We start from the raw sequence: 27,498 nt of genomic DNA on the forward strand, positions 1-27,498 counted from the left end.
TAAATAAAAACTTGTCAAAAAGCCTGTAAGTGGAAATTTACACTAATCATAGGACTTGATCACTGAGGTTTCACAGAATAAGAACTGAGAAAGTACAAAATAAACCAACACGGAGGCAACAGGATGAGCTTTGCTATTGAGCAATAAAGCAAAGAAGTCCAGTGTGAAATATATTCAAGGACAAAGAGCTTCAAACTTCCAAGGAGATCAAACTCCTTGGATGTGAGAAAAGTCTGCAGTGACAAGTGTCCAACACCCTAGAAAACATGGATATGCCAGAAAGGGAAACAGACTACCATTTAAAAGAGGCTGGGTGATGAACAGAAATAACAAAAGCTTGGTAACAGTTAGCAGGGAGTATCACACTGGAAGAAGACCAACAGCCTTTCTGGTAAAGTACAGTAGTGCTGCAATTGAGGGAAGACTAAAAAACTAGAAATTCCTGGATCACAGAACGGCTTATTCAGGCCGGAACTGACACTGGTAAGAATAAGTGTGGGAAAAATTGAGAATGCAGACCTGCAAAACTGTCCAGAAATTTATGTATCAGTGTTAGGGAAAAAGTCTGATGCTGCATTGTAAAGAGCAGTCATACAGGCTTGAGGAAGGGGGAACAGGTCTGATGTGAGACTTTTTCAAAAGAGGAGAAGAAATAGATTGGAGGCAGGAGGAAGAGGACACTAACAACACTTTTACAGAAAATTTGATTCAGAGGGTATCGTTAGAAGGTGCATCAGCCACTGTACACTGTGTTGAATACTTGTAAAAGCCTTTGCTAAAGGGTACCTTTCATTGACATTCATTGACATTCATTTTCAATATTCAATCGTCACAAGTTGTTGCTGGACATTAAAAAGAAAAGAAGACTCAGTAATCTAGAGAAAAAATTCCTGAGATTAGGATTCACTCTAACCACTACTTCCAACATCAAACAGCTACCAGCCCTTCAAACAGAACAGAAATTATTTACTTGCTATTTATTTACTACTACAATAGCTCTGTAAAACGTGCTACTATATGCCCATTTAATTCTTACCTGTTCTCGAGCCTTCTCCAACTGTTGAACAAGGTCCTCCCGTTCATGTGCTGCAAAGTGGCGAGCCCCAACTTCATCATCTCCCAGTCTCTGCTTTGCTATGGTCATTCGAAGGAGCTGCCATGACAAAAACAGTTCAGTAAGCAAGAAAACATAGGCTGTAGCAGCAGAGTTTATCTGTATTAGAAAGAGTAAAGCTGTCATAGATTTTGCCTCTTCAAGGCCAAAAGGCTAGTATTATTTAAATCACAGGGAGGCTTCTGAGACGATGGTCAAATCCAGTTTTTAGTGAAAAAATCCATTTGAACAGTCAAAGCATCCACAGGAATTGAATCAGACCCTGAAACAAAAGTCATCAGTGTATACAAATTATGAAAGACCAAGAAAACACAGATATGTGGTCAATGCTTTTTAGGAGTGACAGGAATTCCACTCAGACTAAAACTAGAGAATTACCAGAAAGCCTTTTCGTAAATACGTAAATATTAAAATTCTCTGTGGCAGAGAAGTCTTCCTAGTTAATAAAAAGGAACTAAGTGGCTACTCCAGTTTCATTTTACTGACATTACTTAAACCCCACCATGCTACATCAGTACAGAATTTGTATTAATAGCTGCTAATACATGTGCTTAGGCATTCTTTTTTTCGACTACTCACAAAAGCTAATTCATGTCAAAAGCAAAAAAATGGGCCAACAACAAAAAGACTTGGCCAAAATGCTCAAGCAGCTGATGAAGGCCTGAGCTTGTGACTGCTGAAAACAGTCTGACTTGAATTAAGACACATTTACATTCAATACCCAAATCAAAAAGCAACGACCTTTCAAGGACCACAGAGTATTAAATGCCAATCTATAAGGCATTCAGCATATACAGTTGTTTATACTCAGCACAACTAGGCCTCATCTTTAGGAGCTCTGCAGAGACCAGGGAAACCCACCACAATAACCAGCCTGACTTTTCCTGTATCTTTGACTGCACTGAGGAATTAATGCACATCATTATATTGCAGAGTTAGGAAAAAAAATCAATCTCCTGAAGTAGAAGATTGTATATGAAAATCTATCTTTGGTATTTATGGGATGCCAGTCACCATAGCTACAATGTGCCAATTAAAATCCTGCTGATGCAAGACAGACTACCAAAATCATCCTTCCCGCTTATTTCAGCTCCAGTTCAGTGCAAGTCACTGAAGCTAGTACAATGTGTGCTGATAAGAGGTTCACTTGTTCAGGGGAAGCTGTGGCTGCAAAAGTAACTGGTTTTGGCAAACTGCATTTCACCATCCCCACAGGTAAAGTGTAAAACCACTGCACAGTTAGTAAGGCTGAGTGGATACTAAGAGATAGAACTCCTTTTAATTTCTTTATCAAAACAAGTAAGTCAAAAAGGCAAGTAGCTTCATAGCTACTGGATTTTTTTTTAAAATGCTAAAGTGCTGATGAACAAAAGGCGTGGTCATGTCATGTCATTTAATTCAGATAGATTAACTGAATTTCCAGAATCTCTCTCTAGTAACAAAGACCACACAAAACAAATGTGGTAACATTTTGAGGTTTCAATCTTGTTCAAAAAAAGCTGGAAAATGGGAAGAGGAATCACCCTTTATTAACGCCTCCAATGTCTGCAGCAGAGCAAAACTTCTGTGTAACGCTTGGCACCAGGCTAGGAACTGGACCAAAGCTGTCACTCATGCACTATGACCAACTCTCCTCCAGCCCAGGAGGGGGTGAGGCATACGATACAACTGCAAGCAATTATAACTTGCAAGGTCAAGCAGTCTGTCAATAAAAGGAGAACTTTTTATTCACTACCAATTTTAAGGCAAAAAAACACCAAAATCATCATGGAGTCTTATGAAACGAATGCTTCAGAAATCCAAATTCATCTAGTAAAAGCAGCATTATTAACATACACAAAATACAGTAAAATATCAATCCATAAAACAACAGAGTGCTTCTTCCAGACAGTTGGCCAATCAGAGAGTTGACAGGGCAGAACAGGCCAAGTCGTTTAATTCTGCACTGCGAATGTCTCATGAGGCAGCACCACCTGCTATAAAATTCTTCCCTGAAAATGCTGTGACCCAAAGAGACACTGTTAAGCTAGAGGTTTAAGGGTTTATTTTATATATTAGTGCTTTGTTATAAACTTTATACATTTGCCCTCTAGCTGCTGTATTTTTGTTTCTGTCATTCAGAGATCGCTGAGGAAAAGACCATTCAACTTCATTTAGGTTAACACTACCCCTCAGGATTCAGTGAACAGCATTCACAGCTGAACGGATTTAAATTAATGGCACTTTACCAGAGCAAACTCTTGTTGTCAAGAACCCATGAATTGTTAACCAAAACAATCCACTGCTGCAAGTACTGTCTTTTTATTTTAATATCACAGCTTTTTCTTACACCACTTTCAGCTAATTATTTACAAAGTAGCAACATTGTATCAGCCCCACAATGCCTAAAAGCAGCATCACTGGGATAGCTGCTGTACAGTCTAGGAGTCCATAGACAATGTCTGCACCAAAGCTGGACACTCCTGATTGTCAATAAAACATGCAGAAGGAAAAGGAAAACAAGCACAACCAATTCTTCACGGAAGACAGAAACCATCATGTTTAGCCACAGTCACATCAATTGTCTTCACCATGTTATCTTACAAAATCTTAAAATGTGGACCAGAACTTGCAAATATGCTACCTGAAGTCCCAGTTCTGCCAAAACACACACACCCCATTTAACACGTCTCCTTGTTGCTGCATGAATGATTGTCTGCCTGGCAATACAGAAAGGACACTAACACCGCAGCCATTGCTCCCCATGCACCTTCCTCTCGCTCAGCACTGCAGGATCTTGGCAGCTTACAAAAGCAATTCTTTGCGTGGGTAGGGGTTCAGGTAAAGGCAACTGAGTCATCTTGTCTTGCAGAAGTCTCCAGTTTCTCTTAAGCTTTCTGTTTTTACCTTTTCACATAAGAGAATTAGATTTTTTAGCTATCTTCTTCTATGTTTTAGTAATTGCTTCCAAGCATTGCTACCAAAACATTACGAAGGGAAATATTTACAAATAACTACCATAAAGATAGAAGAGCTTTCACGTGTCAGAACTTGTGAGATTGTAATCAATCATAAAAATAAATAGCCTTAGATATCTGTCACAGGAATGCTGCAGTCTATTTGCTGTATTTTTCAAACTGCAGCAACAAATGCTTCCAGAGACTGTCTGAAGAAGTTTTGTTACTTGTGCCAACAGAAATCAACTTGAAATGAGAGGAAAAAATTATTCCAGTTTAACCAAATGCATGTAATTTGTTATTGCCTGATGACATGTTTAACAAGTAAAGCACCTCCGGTTCAGGGTTTTCTTGCTAATCCAAGTGACTGTATCCTACTTGTGGCAAACATTAAAGTGGTGAAAAACAAGTCAAGCCATCAAAACATTTCTTTATCAATAGAGCTAATGTGTGATATTTAAAGAGGGTTTTTTTTTCTTTTTTAGTACTGCAAAGCTCTTGCCACTCAGTGACAAAGCCTGCATGAGTCACCCCTGCTCAGACACAGGCAGAATTGTTCATCCATAAGCAGCTTCACTTGCTGCAAAAGCAGCTGTTTGTTCATCTCTTGCCAGAAGTAAGGCTGACGTAGACCAGCTGGGCAGGATGCCCTCCCTCACTTTGGAAAAAACAGTGAGAAGAATGCAGGGGAAAAATGTAAGAACAAGCAAATTATTATAGTTTTTTTGGGTTTTGTATATACCATACATTATCTGGACTCCAGTGCCTGAGGTAGCCCAGCTGCCAGTACAGAAGAACTGATGAGTAGAAGAGAATGGCTTTGTGAACAAGCTTAGAATTTTATCACTGAAGCTTGTAGGGAGAGAAATCTGACACAGGAGGAGAGTGTTAAATCCCTCAGAGAGATGGCAATGCTTTTTTAGGCACTTTGAAAACCAGCAACCTGACTCTAAAATAAGCTCTATTTCTCATTTACTAGGAAAGTGAAGAATGTGTTCCAAAAATGAAAATCCTAGTCTAAATTAATCTGAGCCTGATGCAGCTCTTTCCTCCCACTCTTTATTTAGTGATGCACTATTTTGCACCTTTCAGAGAAAGGCACACCGGGCAGAATAACTCCTTTTGTACTTTTCCATTCATCTTGAAGATCATGAATTTAAATTCATGCTGTGAATACAGATGTTCTAAAGATAACTAGCTAATACCATGTTATTGGTGAGCTTAAACAATGCCAGTTCAGGCACAAGGAAGTAGGTTACCAAGATCATATACTGTCATAAGGAACTATAATATTGTTGTTGATATTTAAATGTGTTGTAGTTTTCCTACCTTTGCTTTCTGTTTGTACTTACAAACTCTTGCTATCTGTTCAGGACTGGCTTGGGAAGGCTGTGAAGTATAATATTGGTACAGGAGAACTGAAAGGCACTGACTTCTACACTGTAATACCATTCAAACAGTAACAAGCAAATGAAAATAAGCAGTGGGAAACCTGGTCTTTGAAGAATTGAGCAAGTTATGCTGAATGCTGTGCATACTACAAGTTCAGGTTTCACTTGACCCTTTCCCAGCTCTATGAACACCTTCAAGGGAGGTCTTTGTGACAGTGAAAAAAACCTGCGTTATCCCAATATACTTATGTTTAAAGGAAAATAAATAAAATAAACTTAAATGGAAAGAAATAAACCCCATCTAAATAATTAAAAGACATTTCATTCTTATTCAAATTTAAAATCCCATAATTTAAAAACTGTAGTTGAGGGAGGGAAGCTATCATTATTTGTTTCAATTTTTTACTCTGTTAACCACCTCAACTCTCCAATTCAACCTCTCACTAGTTTGATCTCTGAATATACTTTTGCATAAAGCTCCAGCTGTGAATGTTACACACATTTGGCTTGAGTTTAAATATTTCAATTAATGGAGACAACAGGAGTTTGATTAATACCAAATGGCAGATTTTGAGCAATGTTCCATATAACTTGCTAAATTTAGCAATGAAATAAATTGGTTATGTAAGGGTAATGGGATGAGGGCTTAACAGAAAGCTCAGTATACATGTTTCTGATCAGCTACTCCATATTTTTTAAGGGAAAAATTATGCTCCTCCAGCATCTACTACATTTTTATTTATATATATATATATATTATATTTTCAATACAAAAACCTGAAAATTATCACATGAAGAACACATGCTTATCTGTACTTATTTGTAAGAGGAAATATGAATAATAAAATATGGCTTTTTTTAAAAAAAAGAAAAGAACATAGAAAGTGTGTGAGCATTAAAGCAAGGCTAAATACAAAATACATAGTTAAGGACAACAGAGCAAAAGCAGCATACAAAACTATATATAATAAGATGCACTTACTAGTATCCTTTACAGCTTCTGCAGTTTAACCGTTTCAAGCACTTTTCTAATTAAAGTATTCCAGAAGTTCTGTAACCCATTATTTTTTTTTCTAAGAAGTAAATGCAAAACTCTAGCCCAGTTTACACATTCCATTCCATTTACTGGCAGTTTGTAATACCTTATTGTCCCCTTGTACTTCTCCCAATCTCTGCTGAAGCTCTCCAATCTCTTCTCCAAGATGTTTATTTCGATCTTGAGCCTCACTCAGTAGTTGAGCAAGATTTGCCTAGAAAAGGAGTAAATATCAATCAGAAGTCAGTGTCTGTGGAGAGAAGTCTAAGTGGTCCTTGAAAAGAAACCCTTGCATTACTCCTTATCTGCCAACAATCTTTACTTTTATTGTTGGTGGTACCCAGACTTCATGCATCATTAGAGAGATAACAAGAAAAGTCACCTGGGTTCCTTTATCTTTCATGGTAGGAAATACATACAGCATGAGTGCATACAGACTCCCAGAACAGCACATAAAGCCCAAACATGACAAACTGAAAACATCTACACTAGTTCCAGTACTGTGGCTGGTGGGAAGAATTAAATTCAGAATGCTTTCACAATATTTATGCAAAGCTGCCAAAATAATAGTTTTAAACTTGAATCTAATTAGACAAAAGGCAGAGGTAAGAAAGAATTATGACACAATGAAAGTCCTCAAAAGCATTTAGAGCAGATTTCCAGAAAGTAAAGAGGTTGTCAGCCAAAGTCCCTGCCCCTGTATGGAGCTAGAACATGGATATCTACTAGTGTAAAACTTCAAATATGACCTGATTTTTGTTGTATCATCTAGATTCTGGAAAAATAGAGATGAAAGGTGGAGTTTAAAACCCACTCTTTTTCCCACCCAATAATCCAAGTTAAAAGTAGTCATGCACATTAGCCTACTAAGTTAGCAGGGCCAGCAGTCTGGTCTGTGATCCTACAATTAAACTCCATCATCTTGATCACTAGCCAAAAAATAAATCACATCTCTTCTTTTCCTATATATGCTATCTGAAAATGAGCAAATACTAGAGGTAAATTTATTCCATTTTTACCCTAAAAATGTCTCACGAATACACAAACATTGACTCAACACAGGAAAGTCTACCAATGACAGCTTTTCTAAGAGAGTTAGAATCATAGTGGCTAAGGTGCAGCCTTTAAAGACATTGCCTATGGACAGCTTGGGGTGTCACCCATTGCCATAAATCTCAAGAGTATGAAAAGAAATGAAAAAAGAATTTTTGCATCTTCTAAGCATGACTTAGTAAAGCCTCATGAGTCAGTATCTCTGAGCCACCCCTACACATACTCCCTGGATTTGAGGCAAATGCATTAAGTGACTGTAATTCATCTAGTGACAGTTCCTAGTTCTCTCTTGGTATTTTAGGTTTAGTTTTAGATTCCCTACTTGCTGTGCTTCTCTTTCAACTCTCCCATTTCTCTATTCTGACATCTCTCTTTTTCAATCTGCCTCTTTTACCCAGTGATTCTACTACCACTTGAGTCTCATAGGATGTTTCCAAGAATTTTATCTTTACAATTCATACACTGTCAAATCAACAAGGCATCTGATTGCCATTACTGCAATCTTGCTCTTTGTTCGCTAACAACTGCTATTTCTACATGTCCTGTTTTACATTTAAGAGAACTATTAAGAGGAATGTATGAATGTGAATGTTCAGTAACATGAACATAGCTATGCATGCATATGACCATTTGCAGGATTGACTATTAAGCTACCATCAAGTTGAAGTTTTGTACATTACTATTGAAGAAGATAACTTCAAAATCCAATTGGTCTAAATTAGCAATAGCTACGAACTTTTAAACAGGAAAAATAACTTAAGAAACGGGCAACATCCTACTTGATGAACAAGAAGCCTAAGTCACTGCAAGAACTTCTATACTTCTGATGCTTTGAGAGCAAAAGTTCAGAAGAAAGTAAGGTAACTTTCAAAGTTTTGGAAGAGATTAAAGCATTTTTAAACTACTGAAAAACCTGAAGACTGCAATAAATAATTTGGGGGAAGAGTGTAATAGCAAAAGAACACCTATAAATAGCCAATTTACAGCCAATAAAGGACTAAAATTAAGCTGCTTCTAATTCTATTTTCAAGACAACAACCATTCAAGCAAGGCAAAAGATTCCTCATGTATGCTTTGGTGGAATGATTTTTTTCCTACGTCTTAAACAAATAGTGCAATAGTCATTCACAGGATGAATAAATCAAGGAGCTTCAGAACGCATTCAATCAATGGTTTTGAGAAGTACTTCTAATGGCCATTTAAAAGAAAGAATACAAAGAACCTGTGTTTGCAGGAAATTGTATTTAAACTGAAGTATCTACAGCTACTGCTTAGATGCAATTTTTTATTTTTTTAAACAAAGTTGATTTTCAATAAAGCCTGCGTTAGTTAAAAGGAATAAGATTTGCACAAACCTCTCTGAAACACCTCTATTTATAAAGTTCTTTTTTATGATGAATTGGAACAACTCCTAACACTGCAATAGCACATGTAATTTCAACACCTGGAAAGAACTCAATCTCACTAATCAGTGTTTACAGCCATAACACCATGATTTCAGCAGTATGTAGTTAAAACCTGGCTCTCAGTAACAGCAGCAAAGGCATTACCGTGCCTATACTAAATCTTCCTGCTCAGATTTATTTCCTTTAAAACCATTTCTCTGGGGTTGCAATTCCATGCTGAATTTTATTTGTCAGTCATATAAATGACTTAACGTGACAAAAACCTTTATACTCACGACAGAGATTTTGGAAGAAACTTGAAATGAAGAATTTTAGACACCAAAATAAACCTGCCTTGTTTGACCATGCCAAGAGCATTACAATGAGCTAAGTATAGATTTACTCCTTCCTGCAAGCCTTGTATTGTACTTCTGTTAAACTGAAACAACCAAGCTATGTCACAGAAGTAGTCTCCAGTAATTACTCATTTCCCTGGCTTAGAGGTTCCATACAATGTATAATTTAGACTGTTATGAATTTCAAAGGTTTTGGCAAGACCTTATTAAAGCTCTTGGTTAAATGTGGGTAGAAGGAGAAATACTTGATTTTCAAAAGTGTTCTACTAGGCTTAAGGACAGCCAGCCAAGAGCATATGTTGATTGATACCTGGACTTGGTACCATTTCTTTGGCATATATAAGAAAACATACCATATGCTTGAAAGATGATAAAACTAACAATGGAGAACTGCCTTTGTGAACCTGCAAGCACGTTATTTTTTGAGGAAAGAGGGGAAAAGGCTATGCAAAGGCAATTCATTTTTCCAAATGGCAATTTCTTTTCAATATTCATAGCACAAACACAGAATTCACTCAGAAATCCAAGACAAGTTACTTCAATAGACAATAAAGCTCATATCATTTACCCATGCAACAAGAACAACTCTCTGTAAATTAGCCAAATTCAGCTTCTCTAGACTCAATTTCTTTGACAGTTCTTTTGATTTTAGGCGAAGCCTTAGAAAGGCTCCTGAAGCTGTGAAAGACTACTTCTTCCACTGACACCACACAAACTAACTCTGAAGTACCGATGAAGAGAGGCTTCTGAGCCATGAATAAAGAAAGGAAAGATGCAGAGGTACCTTTCTGCTGCCTGATCTTGTCTTCCCTCTGCAACAACCAGCAGCACTGGAAACTGTTTCTCCTACCCTTTTCTCAGTGGAGCCCTTTTAATACAAAGCAACAAGTATTGCTTCAGCCCTGTCTCTGTAACTGGCCAGTATCAGACAAGCTTCCAGAGCTCTAGCCACATTCCGTTTCTGGCAGGTTCTCTGGAGCCTCTGCAGCACGACAAGCTATTTGTTTTATATGCATCTGTTACGGGAAGCTTGCACGTATCATAGACTCAAAGAATAGCTGGAAGGAACTCATAAAGACCATCAAGTCTAACTGCTTCCAGCTCACAGAACTACCCTAAAATGAAGAGTGTTGTCCAGATGCCGCCTGAACTCTGGGCACTGCAGCCATTTCCCTGGGGTGCGTGTTCAAGGGCCCAGCCTTCTCAGTGGAGCATGGTTTAAGCACAGTCTAAACCTCCACTGCAGCACTAGACATAAGACACTGTGCCCATATTCCTTTCTCTTCTGACCAAATGCAAGTGGAACCACAGCCAACAATCCCACCAGAAGCTAAGAAGAAAGAAGAAAAAGATGGCCGTGAGAATGCCAAGTGGGAAATGCCTACCTTTATTACAGAAAGGAAAAAAAGCATGATATATCAGAACTGAACAGAGTGAAAGATTCAATGGGATGGGATTACAGACTTCCTCCTTTTCCACTTAGGCTTTGTTAAAATTTTCAAGAATATTTTTTTGGGATGAAAGTTGGAAAAGAACTTTTAGCAATAGATGAGCATCAAAAATATACCAATAAAAATATCTATAAATACTTATTAGCAAAAGCCAGTAAATACCTGTCAGGCAGCAACAGATCTTTGCTCACTAGTGACCAATGACCTGATGAGAATCAACAGTAACTCCAAAAAGTCATCCCTGGCATTATGCACCACACTGGAGTTTGGCCCCTTTAACCATTTTGCAAATCTAGCTACACATACACACAGCATTATTTTTTTCTCCACAGCTCTTTAAAAATGATGGATAGTAACAGTCTTTAATATAGCTCTCAATTCTCTTGCACATAAATCTTATCTGACACTTAAAAAAAAAAAAATAAAGAAGAATGTTTTGCCATTAGGGTACTACCTGAAAAAGTAATATGGGGAGGGGGAAGAGGGGGAAACTTCCAACATACCTTTACAATTTAAAAGTATTTTTAAATACAAACATTCCTATATTGCCATTTACAGTCTTTTATGTTTGTTGCAGCCACACCTTCAAACAAAGAACACTGAATTATAGGTCTGATAGAAAAAGGTTTGATGAAATGTTCAGCACACTTGATGGGTGTGACTGATCACAAATTTAAGAGCAGTTTCTCCTCCAATGAATTCATATGATTACAACGGCTGAATTAATACAGAAAAACCTGTTTTACTTACCAACTACCCCTGTTCACTCCAAGATATGGCAACTGATGACCTCCCTTAGCACTAGCTTCCTTGCAATAAAATCCCAAAATTATTGTATTTTTCTCTTTAAGAAGAAAAACCAGAGAAGACTTTTAAAACTACAGATCCTGAGTATACAGAACAAAATACATTTAATTTCGGTCATATTTTCATGCCAAAAAGCAACACCAAAAATCAAAGCTTTGCCAAGCAATCACTTGACATAAAACGAGAGAAGAAGAAAATCCTCTCCTAAATATTTTGAGCTCCTGAAGACATCTTAAGCTTTGAGATAATGCACAAAAAGAGTCAAAATCCCTTAAACATTTTGAGTGTTGTAATTAATTGATGGACCATGTATTGAGAGTACTCAGGTGCAGAGGTATGCACAAGTCTCTCTGTTCCATTAAGGTAAGACATAGCAACCAGAGAAGAAGCTGCTGTACACATCAGGCCTCAGGGACTATCATACCTATTAGAATGAGCATTTCTTCTGTCCTGGATTTCACTGGTGGACTTGGCAGCATTAAGTTAATGACTGGACTCCATGGTCTTTGAGTTTTTTTGCAATCAAAATGATTCTATGATTCTGTGTCAGTGCAAAATGTATTTGTTGAAGAAACAATGGTGTCACTTCACAAAGCATGACTCCTAGTGTGGCTAACAAGTTCTAGGTTTTACATACTACCACCTGCTCTAACCAATGGAACAGATGATTTCAGTGTCCAGAAACAAAAATCTCTCTACTAGCTATGCTCCTGAAGCCAGAAAATCCATGGGAATATTGCTTTCTGTGTGTTGCAAGGACAAACAGTGTCACTGTTTTCCAGTTGCTACCTCATGCTATGGGAGTCAAACACACGCACCTACAAACCAAAGCAAAGTGCACCAGTCCACATTTGGCATATGCATGATGTTTTTCATATTCAAACCCCTTGTAGAGAAGAGGAAATCACATTAATCTTCACAGCACCACTGTGAGATAAATACAAAATTATTCCTTACCCTGTAGTGTATTTTATCTACAGATTTTCTCATAGGACTCTGAATGCAGATTGTGCACCGTAACACAAGCCTAGCAAAACTTCGTGAATTCATTAATTAACAAAAAATTGCCACATTAGTCATTATTTATGATGATGTCATGAACAATCATAAGGTAATCCCTGAAGTTTTTTTCAGAAGCGAATTGTGATAGCCGAGTAGGTTGAGTTAGAGCTAGAAATGAAAGGGATCAAAATAGGTCCATTTGTGGTACGTCACAGCATAATCCTCTCTGAAACCTCCGGTCTTTCTCATGTTATGCCTGTGCCAAAATGTCATGCCCACGGACATATTCATTAGCAGGAGACAAGCTGTCTGACCAACATCCCAGTGAGTGGGTACCATGCTGCTGTGATACCAAGGGTCCTTGAAGCAGTCAGAATCTTGGTTTGAATGAATCATCTTGGGATTCATTCCTATGGATACACTGAGATGCATACACCTACAGATAACTGTAACAGCATTAAGGGCCCTGACCTTCAGGTTCTCTGGTGGGACTTTTTGGCTGGTATGAGGATTAATCATCAAGTTGTGCTCTGTGCTAGGAATAAGGCATAATTACATTACAGGACTCAGTATGGGAGCCTCAAAGACAGTTCTAGGACCATGGCATCCTCTCTAAGGCTCAACAGCTGCTTGGGAGACACAGGATCCACTTGACCACATGAGGCAGAAGTATCTTTGCCAGTAGGCTGGAGAACTTTAAAAGGAGAGCTTTACTCTTGAAATTATGTGGGAGGGAATAAGGAAGCTTAGGATAGGGTAGGGAAGCCAGGAGGCTGGGACAAAGGAAGAGAAAGGACATAGCAATTTACAAAGCAACTGAGCTGAAGTGTAATTCCTTTGACCATAGGCATTGTAGAGAAGGAGACTACCATAGAACAGCCTTGTAGGAAAGCTCTAAGCCTGTACCACAAAACCAGCACACTTGGATGCCTCTCCAAGGTCTCTAACACATGCAGCAGGGGGAATAAACAGAAGGAGTTTGAAGACTGTGTGTAGTTACAGGGTTACAAACTTTAGGATCATGGAGAATCGGTGGGATAGCTCACACAACTGGAGTGCTGTGATGAAGGGATACAGGCTCCTTAGGACAGCAAGAAGGTGACAAAGAGTTCTTCTGCCCCTCACCCTTTTTTTCTGTGAGAGTGCTCAAACACTGGAACAGGTTGCCCAGAGGCTGTTGAGTCACAGAGAATCAAAGCCATACTGAAAATATTCAACTTCATCTAGGTGGTTGTATTTGAGCAAGAAGATTGGACCAGTTGACCTCAAGAGCTGTCTTTCCACCTCCACTATTCTGTGGTCTTGTGGTGTTCAGTTCCATTTAATTTGATTCCTTATACATTTAAAATACAAATCTAAGACCTCCCCAGTGACATATGCATTGTAGCTTTATTCTTGACACACAGCCCCAGTGCAAATCCATTATCTCCAACTGAGTGGTCTCACAGAGATCAAATTAAGGAAAGCATATTTAGGACTGTAGCCTAGCACAGCCATTTTCCTAACAATGCATTTTACTTCATCTTTGTTTATTCAAAGGATCTAATTTGTATTAAAAAAATCTTCCATTTCAAATAGAAGGTTGAAGGACTCACTGATTTGTTATATTAATGGCAAAGCTTCTCCCAAACTGAAGCTATATTGAAAATCTAAGCAAAGTAGATGAAAATTATAGAAATCCGATCTATGTTTTTTTCTTTAAGTTTCCCAGTGCAGCAACATCAGCCAACATATAACTAGTAAACTTCCATTAAAACCTCCTGTATCACAGTTAATGCATATAAATACATATCATTGCAGAACCATAGAATGGTAGAATTTCTATTTATATAGGATTCTCAGCAGAGGCTATGTAGACAGAGAAATACTGTAACATGTCTTGCAAAACAGGGAGTGTCTACTGTTTACTATTGTGCTGGTTTCAGCTGGAGTAGAGTTAATTTTCTTCACAGTGTCTGATATGGGGCTATGCTTTAGATTTGAGCTGAACACAGAGCTGATAATATGGAGATGTTTTTGTTATTGCTGAGCAGGACTGACACAGACCCAAAGCCTTTTCTGCTTTTTGTACTGTCAAGCTGGAAAGAAAGTTGAGGGGTGCCTGGGAGATTGGGAGGAGACAACAGCCAGGACAGGTGACCCAAACTGAACCAAGGGATATTCCACACCATGTGACATCATACTCAGTGTATAAAATGGGGGGAAGAAAGAGGAAGGGGTGGTGTTTGGTGTGATGGCATTTGTCTTCTTTCCAAGTCACCATTATGCTTGAAAGGGCCCTGCTCTCCCAGGGATGAGTAAACACCATGCCTACACATGGAAGTCGTGAATTAATTCCTTGTTTTGTTCTTCTTTGCTTGTGTGAGCAGCTTTTGCTTTTCCTATAAACTCTTCATCTCAACCCACAAGTTCCATAGCTTTTACTCTTCTGATTCTCTCTCTGATTGCCCTGGTGAGGCAATGAGTGAGGGGCTGCGTTGGCCTTGGCTACTGGCTGGGATTAGACCACTACAACCATGTCTGAATGAATTTTAACATAAAACACACTCTTCCTAATTCCTATTGTCCTGAAACAATTCACCCTTCCATTACTTATCCAAAAATTACTCTACACCTGACACCGTAAGACATTATAAAACTACCTTCAACCACACCATTTGAGAGTGTTAGGTACGAGAGGCCAGGAAAGCGCTGACAGCTCACAAGTGAACAACACTAATGGAGAAACATCTACAGTAGAAATAGAGATTTCTGTAGCACTGTTTCTCATTTTCTGCTTCTTCTGGTTGGCAGAAGGTGATGCACACAGAGCAATCTTTGGATAGAATCATCATAGTATCATAGAATTGTTTAGTTTGGAAAAGATCTGAGATGCAAACACAGCATTGAGAGGGAAAACACTACAGAGCACTGCATGTTAAGGTATCTTAAAGTAACAATTTTGCAAAACCAGATTTTGAGTTAGCTGCTTGCTGACAGAAAATGTCTGGTTACATGGTATTTCCATAAAAACTATGAAAATTCTGTGCTGGAAAACAGGATGAGAAGGCATGGTGGAAAACACAACATTTGAAGCAGTCACCAAACGTAACTGATAATAAAGAGGAAAAATGAAGACGAGAAGACCACAGCAATTACAACCAAATGATTACATTTAAGGTTCTAGACTGAAATTTCCATAATAAGCAATAATTTCTCAATTGTGGCAAACCAATGCAACAGATAGAAAATTGTTAAGCATATCATGTTTTCATCTCATTTCTGACCATGAAAACAGTATGCACATTGTGTTGTGCAGAATTCGTTGGAGATCAGGGTCTCCTTTCATAAAGTGACTGAGGTCACAAACTTCTCCCAGCACACTTCTAGGGGTCCAGGAAAAAAGGGAATGGAAGAAGCACAAAAGGGAGAGTGAACTTCCCTCTTTCTTAGGTGAGAAAATGCTAAGAAATGTATGTATGGTAATAATGGAAAAATATTCATAACTTTCTTTTATTATTCTCTGATGCATTTCTCAAAGCAAAACTATACTCTTCTTCAGAAAGGTTGCACTAACTACTCTAGGTTATCCACCTTGTATGCTACAGACACGTTTTTCAGGAAAATGAAAACTCAAGAAGTACACTAACAGTCTACTACTGTACAACCTAATATATATATATTGTTCTAGGAGGGGACCTATCAATGACCCCACTTGAAGACAAGATTTTCTTTCTTTCACTGCTACTAGGATGAACACGTAACTTCCTCGGAAAAAAAATTACTCCTAGGTAGATTAAAGGTTTTCCAAGCATTTGCCCTGGTAAGACAAATTGCCAAAACTTAACGCAATCACAGCTTCTGAATTTTGACTGAATTTGGCTAGTATTTTAGAAACAATTGACAATTTTATTTATTTTGAAAGATGAAAGATGAATTAGATGAGCTATGGGATGGCAAATCTCTCTTCCTACTTATCTCTGTAATGATGTATACATTGCTTTGGTTTTTCTCCTTCAACTGGATATTACTCAGCAACACTCAAAATGCACAAACTTGTATCTGGTCATAAAGTTTTATTAGAATTCTGTTGAAATAACAGAATTGCAAATAAATTATGCTAAATAATGAGGAAGTTAAATGATTCTACACTAAGCCACTGACTTCTTGGCAGCTATTTGTTTAAGTGCCTGAAGGAGTAATTATATTGCCTCTGGAAGTTTAGTTTTAAGCAACCAAAACCCTAAGCCATAAAATTTTAAGCAAATAGCAAGAACTACATGCAAACTCTCTGGGAAAGGGTGATGAGTAAAACTTCTGATCCATTAACAGAACGTAATAACCATGTTTTAAACACAGTTAAGACTTCCAAAACTACCAATTACCGCAACAATTTTTGTTCTTTTAGGTTGTCCTCATCTCCCTGCTCCACACATTGACTTTTGGGTGCCATTTTTCTCTAAAAATTATCTTAATTTTAAGATGTGACAACCAACATTCCACAACAGGGACACACTATATGGATATCCAGGAACAAAAATGCATGTGAGCAGGCAAGAAGTTTTTCAGGGGAACCATAAAATGCAATTATCATTGTTTTACCATTTATAACTCAGAGTCCAAGTGGCCTGGGAGAATACTTAATGGAAAACAACACTCACAACAATAAATTAACAATTATGGAAAGCAGACAGTGCATTCCCAGCTTACTTTTAAGTATGAGAAGTTCTGTCACAAATCCATTTTAGGCCTCAATACAGAAGAATAAACAACAAGGAGAACAATCTCAAGTCTCTATACACTGACCAATTTCAGTCTCAGGTGAACATGAAAGCAACAGCCATATATTCTATAGTTCAGGTATTTCACAGTGAAATGTGTAGACAAAAACATAATTTCACATTTTAAAGATTCAGCTTTCCAATATTCAGAAATGCTTGCTTTTTCACCAGACTTCTTAATTAATATTTTTAGTCCTTTGCAAAGTACTTTTGTAGCAGATAAATAACATCACCTGAAAAGAATTCCTACCTGTTTCCTCTTTTCAGGTGGAAGTGATGGATCCCCATCCTACAAATAAAAAGATACATTTTATTGGCAGATTATTCCTGAAACCAGAAACTATATTAATTCTGTGAATCTAATTGTAGACCACATATTTTAACTAAAATGCTATCATTTTTTTTTTTTTAAATACTACTGATTAATACCAGTAATACTAACCTCAACTTAAAAAAATTCTAAAGCTGAAGATCTGTTTAGATTTCTAGAACACCAGTTCATTACAAATTTGTGTTGCATTAATTTTCATACTGGTACATTAAGTTTCTGTCGAATAATAATACCACAGTCAGTTTTTAAATGGAATTATCACTGAAACTGATTTCCTCAGAGCATGCACTGCATTTCTGCATCCTATATAAGAAGCACTGCCTCATCAATGTAGAACAAATGAGTAATAACATGATCAGGGCTGTCCAACTGCAGGAATACTGCAAACAAGTACCTAAACATTTTTATAGCAGCCATTATGGACTTCTTTCCAATTTTTTTTTGGAAGTTCACCTTTGTCCCCTAGCTATACAGTCTTCATAAAGAACAACCTACAATCAGCTCCCGATACTTCTTTTTCAGAGACTGGTGTCGTTCCCGCAACTGGTTGGCCATAAGTTTGTACTGGTCTCTTTCTTGTTGACAGGTGTCCAGCTCTTTGGAAAGGATTAGCAATGCCTCCTTTTTACTTTCGAGTTTCCTTTTGCACACCAGATACTGCAGAAGAGAAAAAACCCATACATGTAACAAGCCATTTCTACCCAAGTCAGTACTGGATACTCAAGAGGCTCAAGTTCTACTCTGAAAAGTTGGAGGAAGATTGCACAAGATCAAAGTCTGCCACAAGTCATCTTATGAATAACAATCATGGGGAAGGTATCTCATACAGAAAGCTTGAAATCCATCTGTAAGGCCACATGTTCACCTGGCCACTGTGACTTAGAAAAATTTATCGATTTGAGTTTCTCATTCTTTTCCTTAAATGCAATAGCATGAGGAACCTTGCAATTTGCCCAGCAGCCCTGACAAGGCTGCTAGAAGGAAGAAGCATTTGCAAAATCCCTTTAAACATGTGCTCACAATAACCAGCTGCCAGGTAGCAACCAATTGTTCCTGCTTCACTTCCCACTGCCGTCCTTCTTCCCACTACCAGCAATGTCCTCTGGACTCAGCCTCCCAACTGGACACTGAAACGGCACCATGTAACAGCAAAAGGGGCTGCATGAATGATAACCAAAATTTACCTTGACTATGAAACAATTATAGTGTGATGCCCTAACACCACACATAAAAGAAACTTAATTATGCTGTGATACTACAGGCACATGCTTGTTTGAGGCAAAAAATAAAAAGGGAAATAATGCAGGAATGCCACAAACACCGAAAGGGGGAGGGAGGACAGAGGATGCAGCCACCACTTCTCATGTGAAGGACTCACGCACTAAGCAAAGCAGAACTTGCAAATCTTAGCTGTTCTGCATTAGTCTGATTGCTTCGTTGCCTTTCCCCATTGAAAGGAAGAGTAATGTGTATGTCATCCTCAATGTTACCTATCAGAACTTTCAGGTAACTTTTTTCACTTAACATGATGTTCGATCAGCAGATACTTATTAGCCCTTCACTTGACACTGCTCATGCTAAAGTATGTATTTCTATTTCTGATGTTACTGACATAAGATGTGGCTCTAAATACTTTCTGAATGTGATCTGCAAGAGACCAAATACCACAGCAGTCATGAAAACAATTTATAGTTTCATTATATCCTCTGACAAGAATACTTTGTCATTATGGGCTCTTGCACAAAGCAAGAACATCAGCACTTCCATACTGTTCAAGCCATTGCTGTTCTTTGGGACAAAAATCATTCTTTCTATGTACTACTTGCTTGGAACTAACTTTGTTAACCTCAATTTCAAGTCAATGAGAAAGGAAAAAGTGAGTTTGGTGTATTAGTACAGACAACCTTTTCCAAAAATGGTAAATGCTTACTTGCAAAAAAGTGGGAAGGAAATGAGAAAAGCAGTTCCAAGAAGGATGTGAACTCTCAAAAAGGACGCTTCCACCTTGGATTAATTTTATTTCTGGCAATACTGAAGTTGAAATCCTGCCATAAATTTTCTGGATTATGATGCCTTGGCATCAACAAAGGAAAGTGTACCTATGTACTTATGTCCTTACTGATACCTTACACAAATGTCAAATCCCCTGATAAAGGACTGAAAGGTATGAGAAGCTAAACTTTAATATTGTCAGTAAGTGATTATATTAAACTGCTTCAAACTTGATAAAGTAATTCCTTCCCTTACAGTGAAATATTTGTCAATCTCTCTTCTTTTTTCGCCTATTTCATTCCCTAAGTAATTCTAAAATAAGCCTTTGCTAAACTGTTTCTAAATATTAACAATCTGATAGAGTAGTTGCTAATAAAAATGAGTATAATAAAACCTCACAATCACTTCAAAAAAAAACCAACAAACTCAACAGCCTAAAGCCCTGAACCAAGTAGCCTGTCCTGTTCCTTTAACAGGAAGAATCCCAAAAAGAATGAAGCTGGCCCATCCAGCCAACACCTGTGTGGAGTAGAGCAGCCGATACCATGCACAGTGGGAGTGGAAAGAAGCCAAACATCTTGCCTTATACACCCACAATACCTGCAGGTGCCTGCAAGCCTTGCCTCAAGTGCTGCTGGATGAAACTGTGTATGAGAGTCAGGAGTGAACCAGAGCATGTGGATTAGACTGCAAAACCCAGCACTTACCCAGCAGGAAATACAGACCTAGCAGCAAACAAATCCTGCTTCTGCCATGAGTCACAACCCTCTACAAAGGACACACTCAGAGCATACAAGAAGGCTTCACCTTTCACAGCAGCACTGGCAGGGACTAAGGAACTCTCCACTACCTATTAGCCTGAGGATAACGAACCATAAACAGATTGGGGACAGTAATGTTCAGGATCTAAATGAAAAGGAATAATGATGGCCTCCTTGTTTAAAATCTGTTTTAACTAGATGAACTACATACTGATGATGCTGGCATCTCTTCTCAATGTACTATTTGGATTTTAAAATAAAAATGACCACATAAAAGACTTTTTGAAGTAATTTTTTGCCTTTTATACATATTGACTTTCCCAAATAAACAGAATAAAACCAGTAATAACATAATAATTTGTTTCCATGGGCTTATGGTATGAGAAACAATAAAGCCAGAGCATTTCTGTGGAATCTGATTATTCAACAGGGCTATGTTTGCAGTTCCCATTACCATTACTGAAGGAAAACCAAATTTCACAAAGACAGACCTCAAAGAGGTTATTCAATGTATTTGTTTCTGAATGTTAAAAAACAGCCTAGCAATAATGGCCATAAAATGACCCAACAACTGTATACCAGAAATGGGTTCTAGTCAGGGAAATAACTGAGTCCCATCAGCAATTTCCCTTATATGGACAAATAAGTGTAACAAAATTGGTATGCTGTCAAAAAGAACATAGGAGTGTGACAAGTCATTTTGGAGCAATGAAAGCAATAAGGCAAATTTTCTCAAACAGTCTGAAAAAAAAAATATTCAGAAAAAAAATCATATTATATAATAAAAGTATTCTGAAAAAAAGTAGATGCTTCTGACATTTACTCATGTAGAGACTTCCTCCCTACAACTGAAGGAAAGCCCACATCTCAGGTGCTGTCTGTCAGTGAGACAAACAATTGAATTCTGTTATGCACTACAGTTATTATGAAATATTCTTATTGTCTTTAGTTTCTTTTAAATTATTGGTACAAAATAATCTATGAATTTAAAAACAAAGCTGAATGAGAACCAGCTGCTATACATTCAATCTAAAAGATACAATGTACAACTTTACATAACTGTCTAGTGACTTTTATCTACCAATGTGCTGTTATCTGCAATAAAGTAAATTATAATTGCTACAAGGAAGATCATAATAATTAAAGGAATATATGTGACATCCTACATTATTGCCTGAACTGCTTTACAGCCAGATGACTACTTTGATGAAATTGAGTAAAAAGAGACTGACATTACAGGAGAGTGTAACTGCTCCAAGGTGACCCTCTGCATCGAACACTTACTATTTGTCCATTGCTATTTTTAGTGACAAATCTGGGTAGATCTCATTAATGACGCTGTAGACACGGTCTAATAATCTGATGAAGCTGGGACACGGTCAAGGTTTTAGACTTACTTTTTTTAAACCAACAAACACACTGAATTCCTAACAGATTTTTTTTTTTTTAAATTTGTACAAGTTACTGGCCTATATTTTGGTATTTAATGACAATTAATGTCTTGGAAAACATCTAATTTTCTGCAAATAGAAGCAGAGATACTATCTCCAATCTGTGCTTTGGAATCACTGTGGATAATATTCTGTCTTCTCTTGACACTTGAGCACCTTGTGTCCTCAAATGCTGAAAGGCTACTACATTACATTGGACCTTGAAACCTATCAACCCTGCTCTCTGAGAAACCATGACATCTACTCACCATCTTTTGACAAGAGATCCAGCTGTTACCAAATTGCCTGAAGTTTTATCAAATTTCTCCTGACTGTACTCTTGGAGACAATTCTGTTGTAGAAACTGAAGGGCCCCAAGATGCACTGCAATCTCACATTTGGGATGTTTGCTGACTGTGTTTCTATAATGTGGCTCCCCTTGACTTCAGATTAAACTGTTAACTTATCTGAAAGAGCCAAGCACTCAGACTCAGAGAAATATACAATTACTGGCCATTTGCTTGCCATCTCACTTCCTGATGTGATTTATCTCTGATAAAACCTGAAATAATACAGTGACCTTGGTTTTATCCCACCATATCAACTCTGCTTTTCCTGCCACCCAGCTCTTGCTTCACTGGCTGCCTCCCGGCTGCTGAAACACAAAGCAGGCTGGTATCTTTAACTGATGATAGAAGTGATATAAGCAGCTCCTCAGAACACCATGTCTTGTCTTGATGGCAATACTACACCACATCATCTTCACTGGCCATTTAGGAATACCACAATTTTGTCGTTAACATTTCTGTGTAATGTGGCCCAACCCTCAGAAGATTTATATGCTGTGTATCAGATAACATTATCAATTTCTCTCTGCTTGTTTCACAACATCCCTGTGGGCCTCTTAGTCCAACCTGAAAAAGAAAACACTTTTTTGGTTGCCCAAAAGTCCAGCATGAAGGTCTTGACAGCACTCTCCCACAGCTCCAGGAATTTTGGAGTACAGTAAATCACCGTGCCAACTCTTTTAGCATTTTCATTTCATTTCCCAAATGTCAAAGTCATCACAATGCCATCCCAACCAACAAGAGACCCTAGATTATCTGCTCCACTTTGTTCTTCCCTACAGCCCCTGTATTTGTCCACATCAAGAAAAGCTGTTAAACTAGTGGCTCCAAAGCCTGCTGGGCCACTCATAGAGGTTTGGCAAATTTGTATTTCATGTTTCGTTTGAGAAGGATACATGACAGAATGTTACAGAGATAATAGAAATATGAAAATCTCACCAGTTTTCTTCCTCTTCTCTCTTGTCCACATAAAAAATTGTGCAACCAATGGGAAAGATGTGCTCTGCCAATTACAAGCAGGCTAGGTATCTCTTCAGAAGTCATGTCTGGAAATCATGTTGAAATCTAGCTACTTTAGCTAGAACTACTGCTCAGCAATTTGGTAAGTCCAAAAGTACTAGGCAAGGGAGCTCAAGAGACAAGCATATCACCTCCGCCTGTGCTGCTGAAGACCACAGGCGGTCAATAACCAAGAAACAGCCTCTCGTGAATGAAAAATTAAATGGAAATTACATCTCTTCAAACTAACTTTAGGGGGCACAGTCACAAATGAGTAGCTGTAAATAGCACTAAACACTAATGTGTGGGAGGTGACAGAGAAGCATAGAAGTTGGCAAATCTGAGGGACTTTGAAGATCATGTCATTTCAACTCCGCTGCCACAGGCAGGGACACCCTCAACTAGACCAGGTTGCTCAGACTCCCATCCAAAGTGGCCTTGAACAACTCCAGGGATGGGGATGAGGAATGGAATGTACTCTTGGATAGTATTTTGAGATTTATGAAGATCACTGGTTTATGAAGGACTTGGGCCGCCAGCAAGAAAGCCCTTGCTACAGCTCAGTCTCTTGTATCTCAGCAGTTATTGACCAGGTCTTCACCCTACAACTTTGCCCTGGCTTCTAAATACTCTTAATGTGGGTCACTGAGTGACATACATGTTAGATGAAAACCAAGAGTCCAAGCAGAAAAACTACATGATAACTCAACAGAGTAATTAATCTTTCATATATGTATATATCTATATATTTATCTCCATACATCCATCACCAATACATAAACTTAGCTAGAGAACAGTTAAAATTTATGTGGATTCTTGCTCCTGAAGTGAGCACTTCCGCATCCAGTTTGTGAGACTACCAATGGAAATAATGACTCTTATGCCCATTCAGTGTTTGCTAAGTTGGCTTTGTCCCAGTATTCCTACCTACGTCATCCTCTTCAGGATGTTAGTTTACAGAATGCTCAAGGTACATGTGGTGCAAAGATTGTTCAGAGTACCAGGTGCACACTAGGCCTGAAATACGTGTGCTGTAAAATAAGTGGAAAAATACATAAATATGGAGGCAAAAGAACAAGCAAGAAGTCAGTGGTGAGAATAGTAAAGACAGAGAAATGTATGTGAAAGGGTACAGAGCAAAAGGCACTGAAATGGAACCCAAGTCAAAAGGAAAAAGAAGAGTAAAGACAGAAAAAGACTGAAACATACAAAAATAATTTATTTTTTTATAATGAAAAATGGAAAGGCAACCTACAAAAATAAATGCTGTGTGTACAAGTGTTTGTGCATAAGGACCAAATACACATCCTTACCACTTTTCCTAACTGTAGCTGTAGCACCACAGTTTTAAAACTTACCATTGCTTTGACAAGTATTTAAATTACTCCTACCTTTCAAACCTGAAGGATTTGGCTTATAGAAATGAAAAAGTACATGACCACAGGTCTGAACCCATCAGCTTCTGGTCTTTCACACTAAGATTTTAACTCCATCTTATGTCTTAATTGTCTACCACCTGCAGTGGGAGAGTGTTTGTTCAGAGCTACCATGTCTTTTCTTCCCTGTGTTACCTTGTGTTTTGGAAGCACTTCAGAATTTTTATGAAATGCACAGGGGTAAAAAAATATCCAGCAGACAGTGAAGCTAGGAGGCCTTGAGAATATCTGTACTACTGAGTGATATGGTAAATTAAAAAAACTTATTACAAGTTATTTCAGAAGTCTGAGCCACTTTCTCACAGACCCATTAGGATGTTAGAGCTAATGGGTAAAACAAATGGAGTGAATTACAATAGCCAAAGAAAGAGGCAGCCAAAAGAGGAAAATCTGTATCTTGACAGCACATACTACAGACTTTACCCAGAAATATGGGTTGCAAACCTGCTGTGGAAATAGTCAGAAAGGAAGGAAAGGTGGAATATAAGTCATTATGCTCCTAATTTTTCCTGGAAAAAAAAAGAAATTATATGCATGTTTAAGTATCTACAAGAATGTAGCTTATCACACTCATTAAACTTTACTACAATCAAGAAGCCCCTAAACTGAAATAAGTGTTCAATTTTAGCAGAGTTTTTAGGTTAAATTATATAAACAGTAAAAAAGCTCCATAGTAATTCTAAATTACTTTTTAAAGCAAGGTATAGCAACATTTCCTCTGAACACACCTCATGATTTGTCTCCCATCTGAAATCACCACCATCCTAAATAAAACCCTATTTGAGAAAGGAGATGTCAACACTGCACAACCAGGTGCAGTGCATACTACTAAAAGTGCACTTTTCACTTTTTCCTGGATCATTTTGTGTCTTTGGAAGTACTGTGTTGACAGTCTCCAATTCTGGATGTACTGTACTAGCACATATCTAGGCCCATACAAACTTCCATTGAAATCACCAGGAGTAGTGACAGGTTCAACACCATAAACTCAAAAGATCTTTTTGATAGGTCAGGGCCTCAGGCCTTACACTCAGTTAACATAATGGAGGCAAAGCCCCCCTGAAAATAGGGGAATTCACCTTTTTGCATTGTACTGTAGGACAGTCCAGGCCAGTGCCATTTGCACAGTTTTACCTGCTAGCTGTAAGCATAAAAATACTATTTTTACAGTAATGCAATGTAAAAGCCAGCATGCCAACCTACTTCATGAGTTTGGCTAATAAACAGTTTTGTCTTCAATAATACTCCGTTAAATGATACTGACCTCAAGTTGGTTTGAGTTTGGTAACTTACCCTACGTGAAAATGTGTACCTGTAAATGCTGTGGATGTTTCAATGGGGGTGCAGTGGACAATAATGTTTCTATATATGTAACTGGAAAATCCTCCACCTGTTGAGGCTCATGAGCACGGTGCCATTACATTCTTTTCTCCCATAGTATAAATGTCACCATGGGTCTCAAAACCCTTTCATATGTGATTCAAGTGCAGTAAGAACGCAAGGCACACAGCACAGGGGCACAGCCCGGTCTCCCGGGCCGGTGCCGCAGCGGCACTGCGCTGCTCCTCTGGGCCCGAGGCCTCGGCCATCCCCGCAGCTCAGGGAATCCTCAGCGGTTTCAAACCAGCCGCAGCAGCAGCACCAGCGCCTACAACCTGCTCTCTGCAGCCCCAGGGCGGTTGATACACGGGAAGGCTCGCAGGCCCTTGCTGCCGGCGCTCGGCAGCAGCGCAGGGCCGCGGCGGCAGCCCGAGCAGGGCAGGGCCAGGGGCAGACGTGGCCACGCAGCGCAGCCGCGGCCGGCACACCTCGGCGCCCCCCGCCCGCCGCTCCAGCCGCTGCCGCCCGCTCGGCCGCGGGCCGGCTCCCTTGCCGGCGGCTGTGCCACTCTCCCCGGCATTTCCTCGAGGCGCGGGGAGCAGCCGGGCCCGCCCGCCGCTCTGCCTCGGCGCCCGGCGCCCCAGCCCGCGGGCCCCCCGCCGCCTCACCTCGCTCAGCAGCCCCTGCCAGTCGCTCTCGCTGCGGTGGGAGCTCATGGCTCCGGCGGGCCGCGGCGCCGGTGAGCGGCTGCTCCCGGCCCGGCCTTCCACGAGCAACCGGCGGGAGAGGCGGGGACTGCGGCCACCTCTGCCGGCCCGCCCTGCCCCCCGAGCGCCGCCGGGACCGGCCGCGGCCGCCGCACGGGGCCGGGCCGCGGGCAGAGCGGTGAGGCCCGAGCGGCACCTGCCGAGGGCTGTGCGGGAGTGCCTGGGGTGCGTGTCCCAGAGAAGGGTCCTCCTCTCCTTACGTGAGCCTCCTGCATAACAGCTTGGCACTGCTGCCATCCCAGGCTCTGGACAGCCAGACTTCCGTGAGGACTGGTCTATGAGGGGAGCGGCGTCAGGGAGGCTTTAGTACTGTGTATATGTGTAACAAAATTATGTGCACACTTGTCTTGTGTGTGTAATGTAAGCCACAGCGGGAGGACAAAGCAACCACTTTCTCAAAACGAGATAGTGGAACTGCCCGCTTTGGGCCCAGATCTTCGTTGCTGCTGTTCTCGGAGAAACACCTATTAAATTACCTAATGATGCAGAACTTGATCTGGCTTCTTTATTTCCCCGTCGGCACAGACGCTCCTCCATCAGCCCTAAAACCCGAGCAAGGCACCCACACAGCGCTCTTCACCCTGATAGCTCTGCTCTAGCCTTGCTCCCAGCAGCTCCCACGTGTACAACCATGGACCCCATGGACCAGGTCTGCCATGAGGCACATCATCTTTATTGTACTCCTAACACTACGAGTGTCCCCAGGACTTATGTTTTCCAGGCTGAGTCCAAGTGTAATTGCATGGAGTATTTGAGCAGTTTAACCCACAAGTACTCTTTGTTTTAAATAACACCACAAACAGCACAAGACAACGTGATAAAAT

At 39.4% G+C, this 27,498-nt stretch overlaps 1 protein-coding gene across 11 annotated transcripts in view; it reads right to left on the bottom strand.

The window, feature by feature from the left end:
• The window catches only part of CCDC149 (coiled-coil domain containing 149), a 51,895-nt gene extending 24,899 nt beyond the window's left edge, over positions 1-26,996 (bottom strand). For 4 of the 11 annotated variants that reach the window (XM_086890130.1, XM_086890129.1, XM_086890128.1 and 1 more), the window contains exons 1-5: positions 26,576-26,995; positions 18,118-18,279; positions 17,542-17,580; positions 6,584-6,691; positions 1,037-1,153 (exon numbers count right to left, since the gene is read on the bottom strand). In XM_086890130.1, the coding sequence (XP_086746256.1) occupies positions 1,037-1,153; positions 6,584-6,691; positions 17,542-17,580; positions 18,118-18,279; positions 26,576-26,911 (762 nt within the window). In that variant the 5' untranslated portion in view covers positions 26,912-26,995. Of the gene's footprint in view, positions 1-1,036; positions 1,154-6,583; positions 6,692-17,541; positions 17,581-18,117; positions 18,280-26,575 lie in introns of all 11 variants that reach the window. The other 7 variants (XM_086890126.1, XM_086890125.1, XM_086890124.1 and 4 more) reach the window with 3 other exon arrangements.
• Positions 26,997-27,498: the final 502 nt, after the last annotated feature.

This window comes from Cyanistes caeruleus, chromosome 5, assembly GCF_971803275.1.
Source record: "Cyanistes caeruleus chromosome 5, bCyaCae1.hap1.1, whole genome shotgun sequence".
Taxonomy (NCBI): Eukaryota; Metazoa; Chordata; class Aves; order Passeriformes; family Paridae; genus Cyanistes; species Cyanistes caeruleus.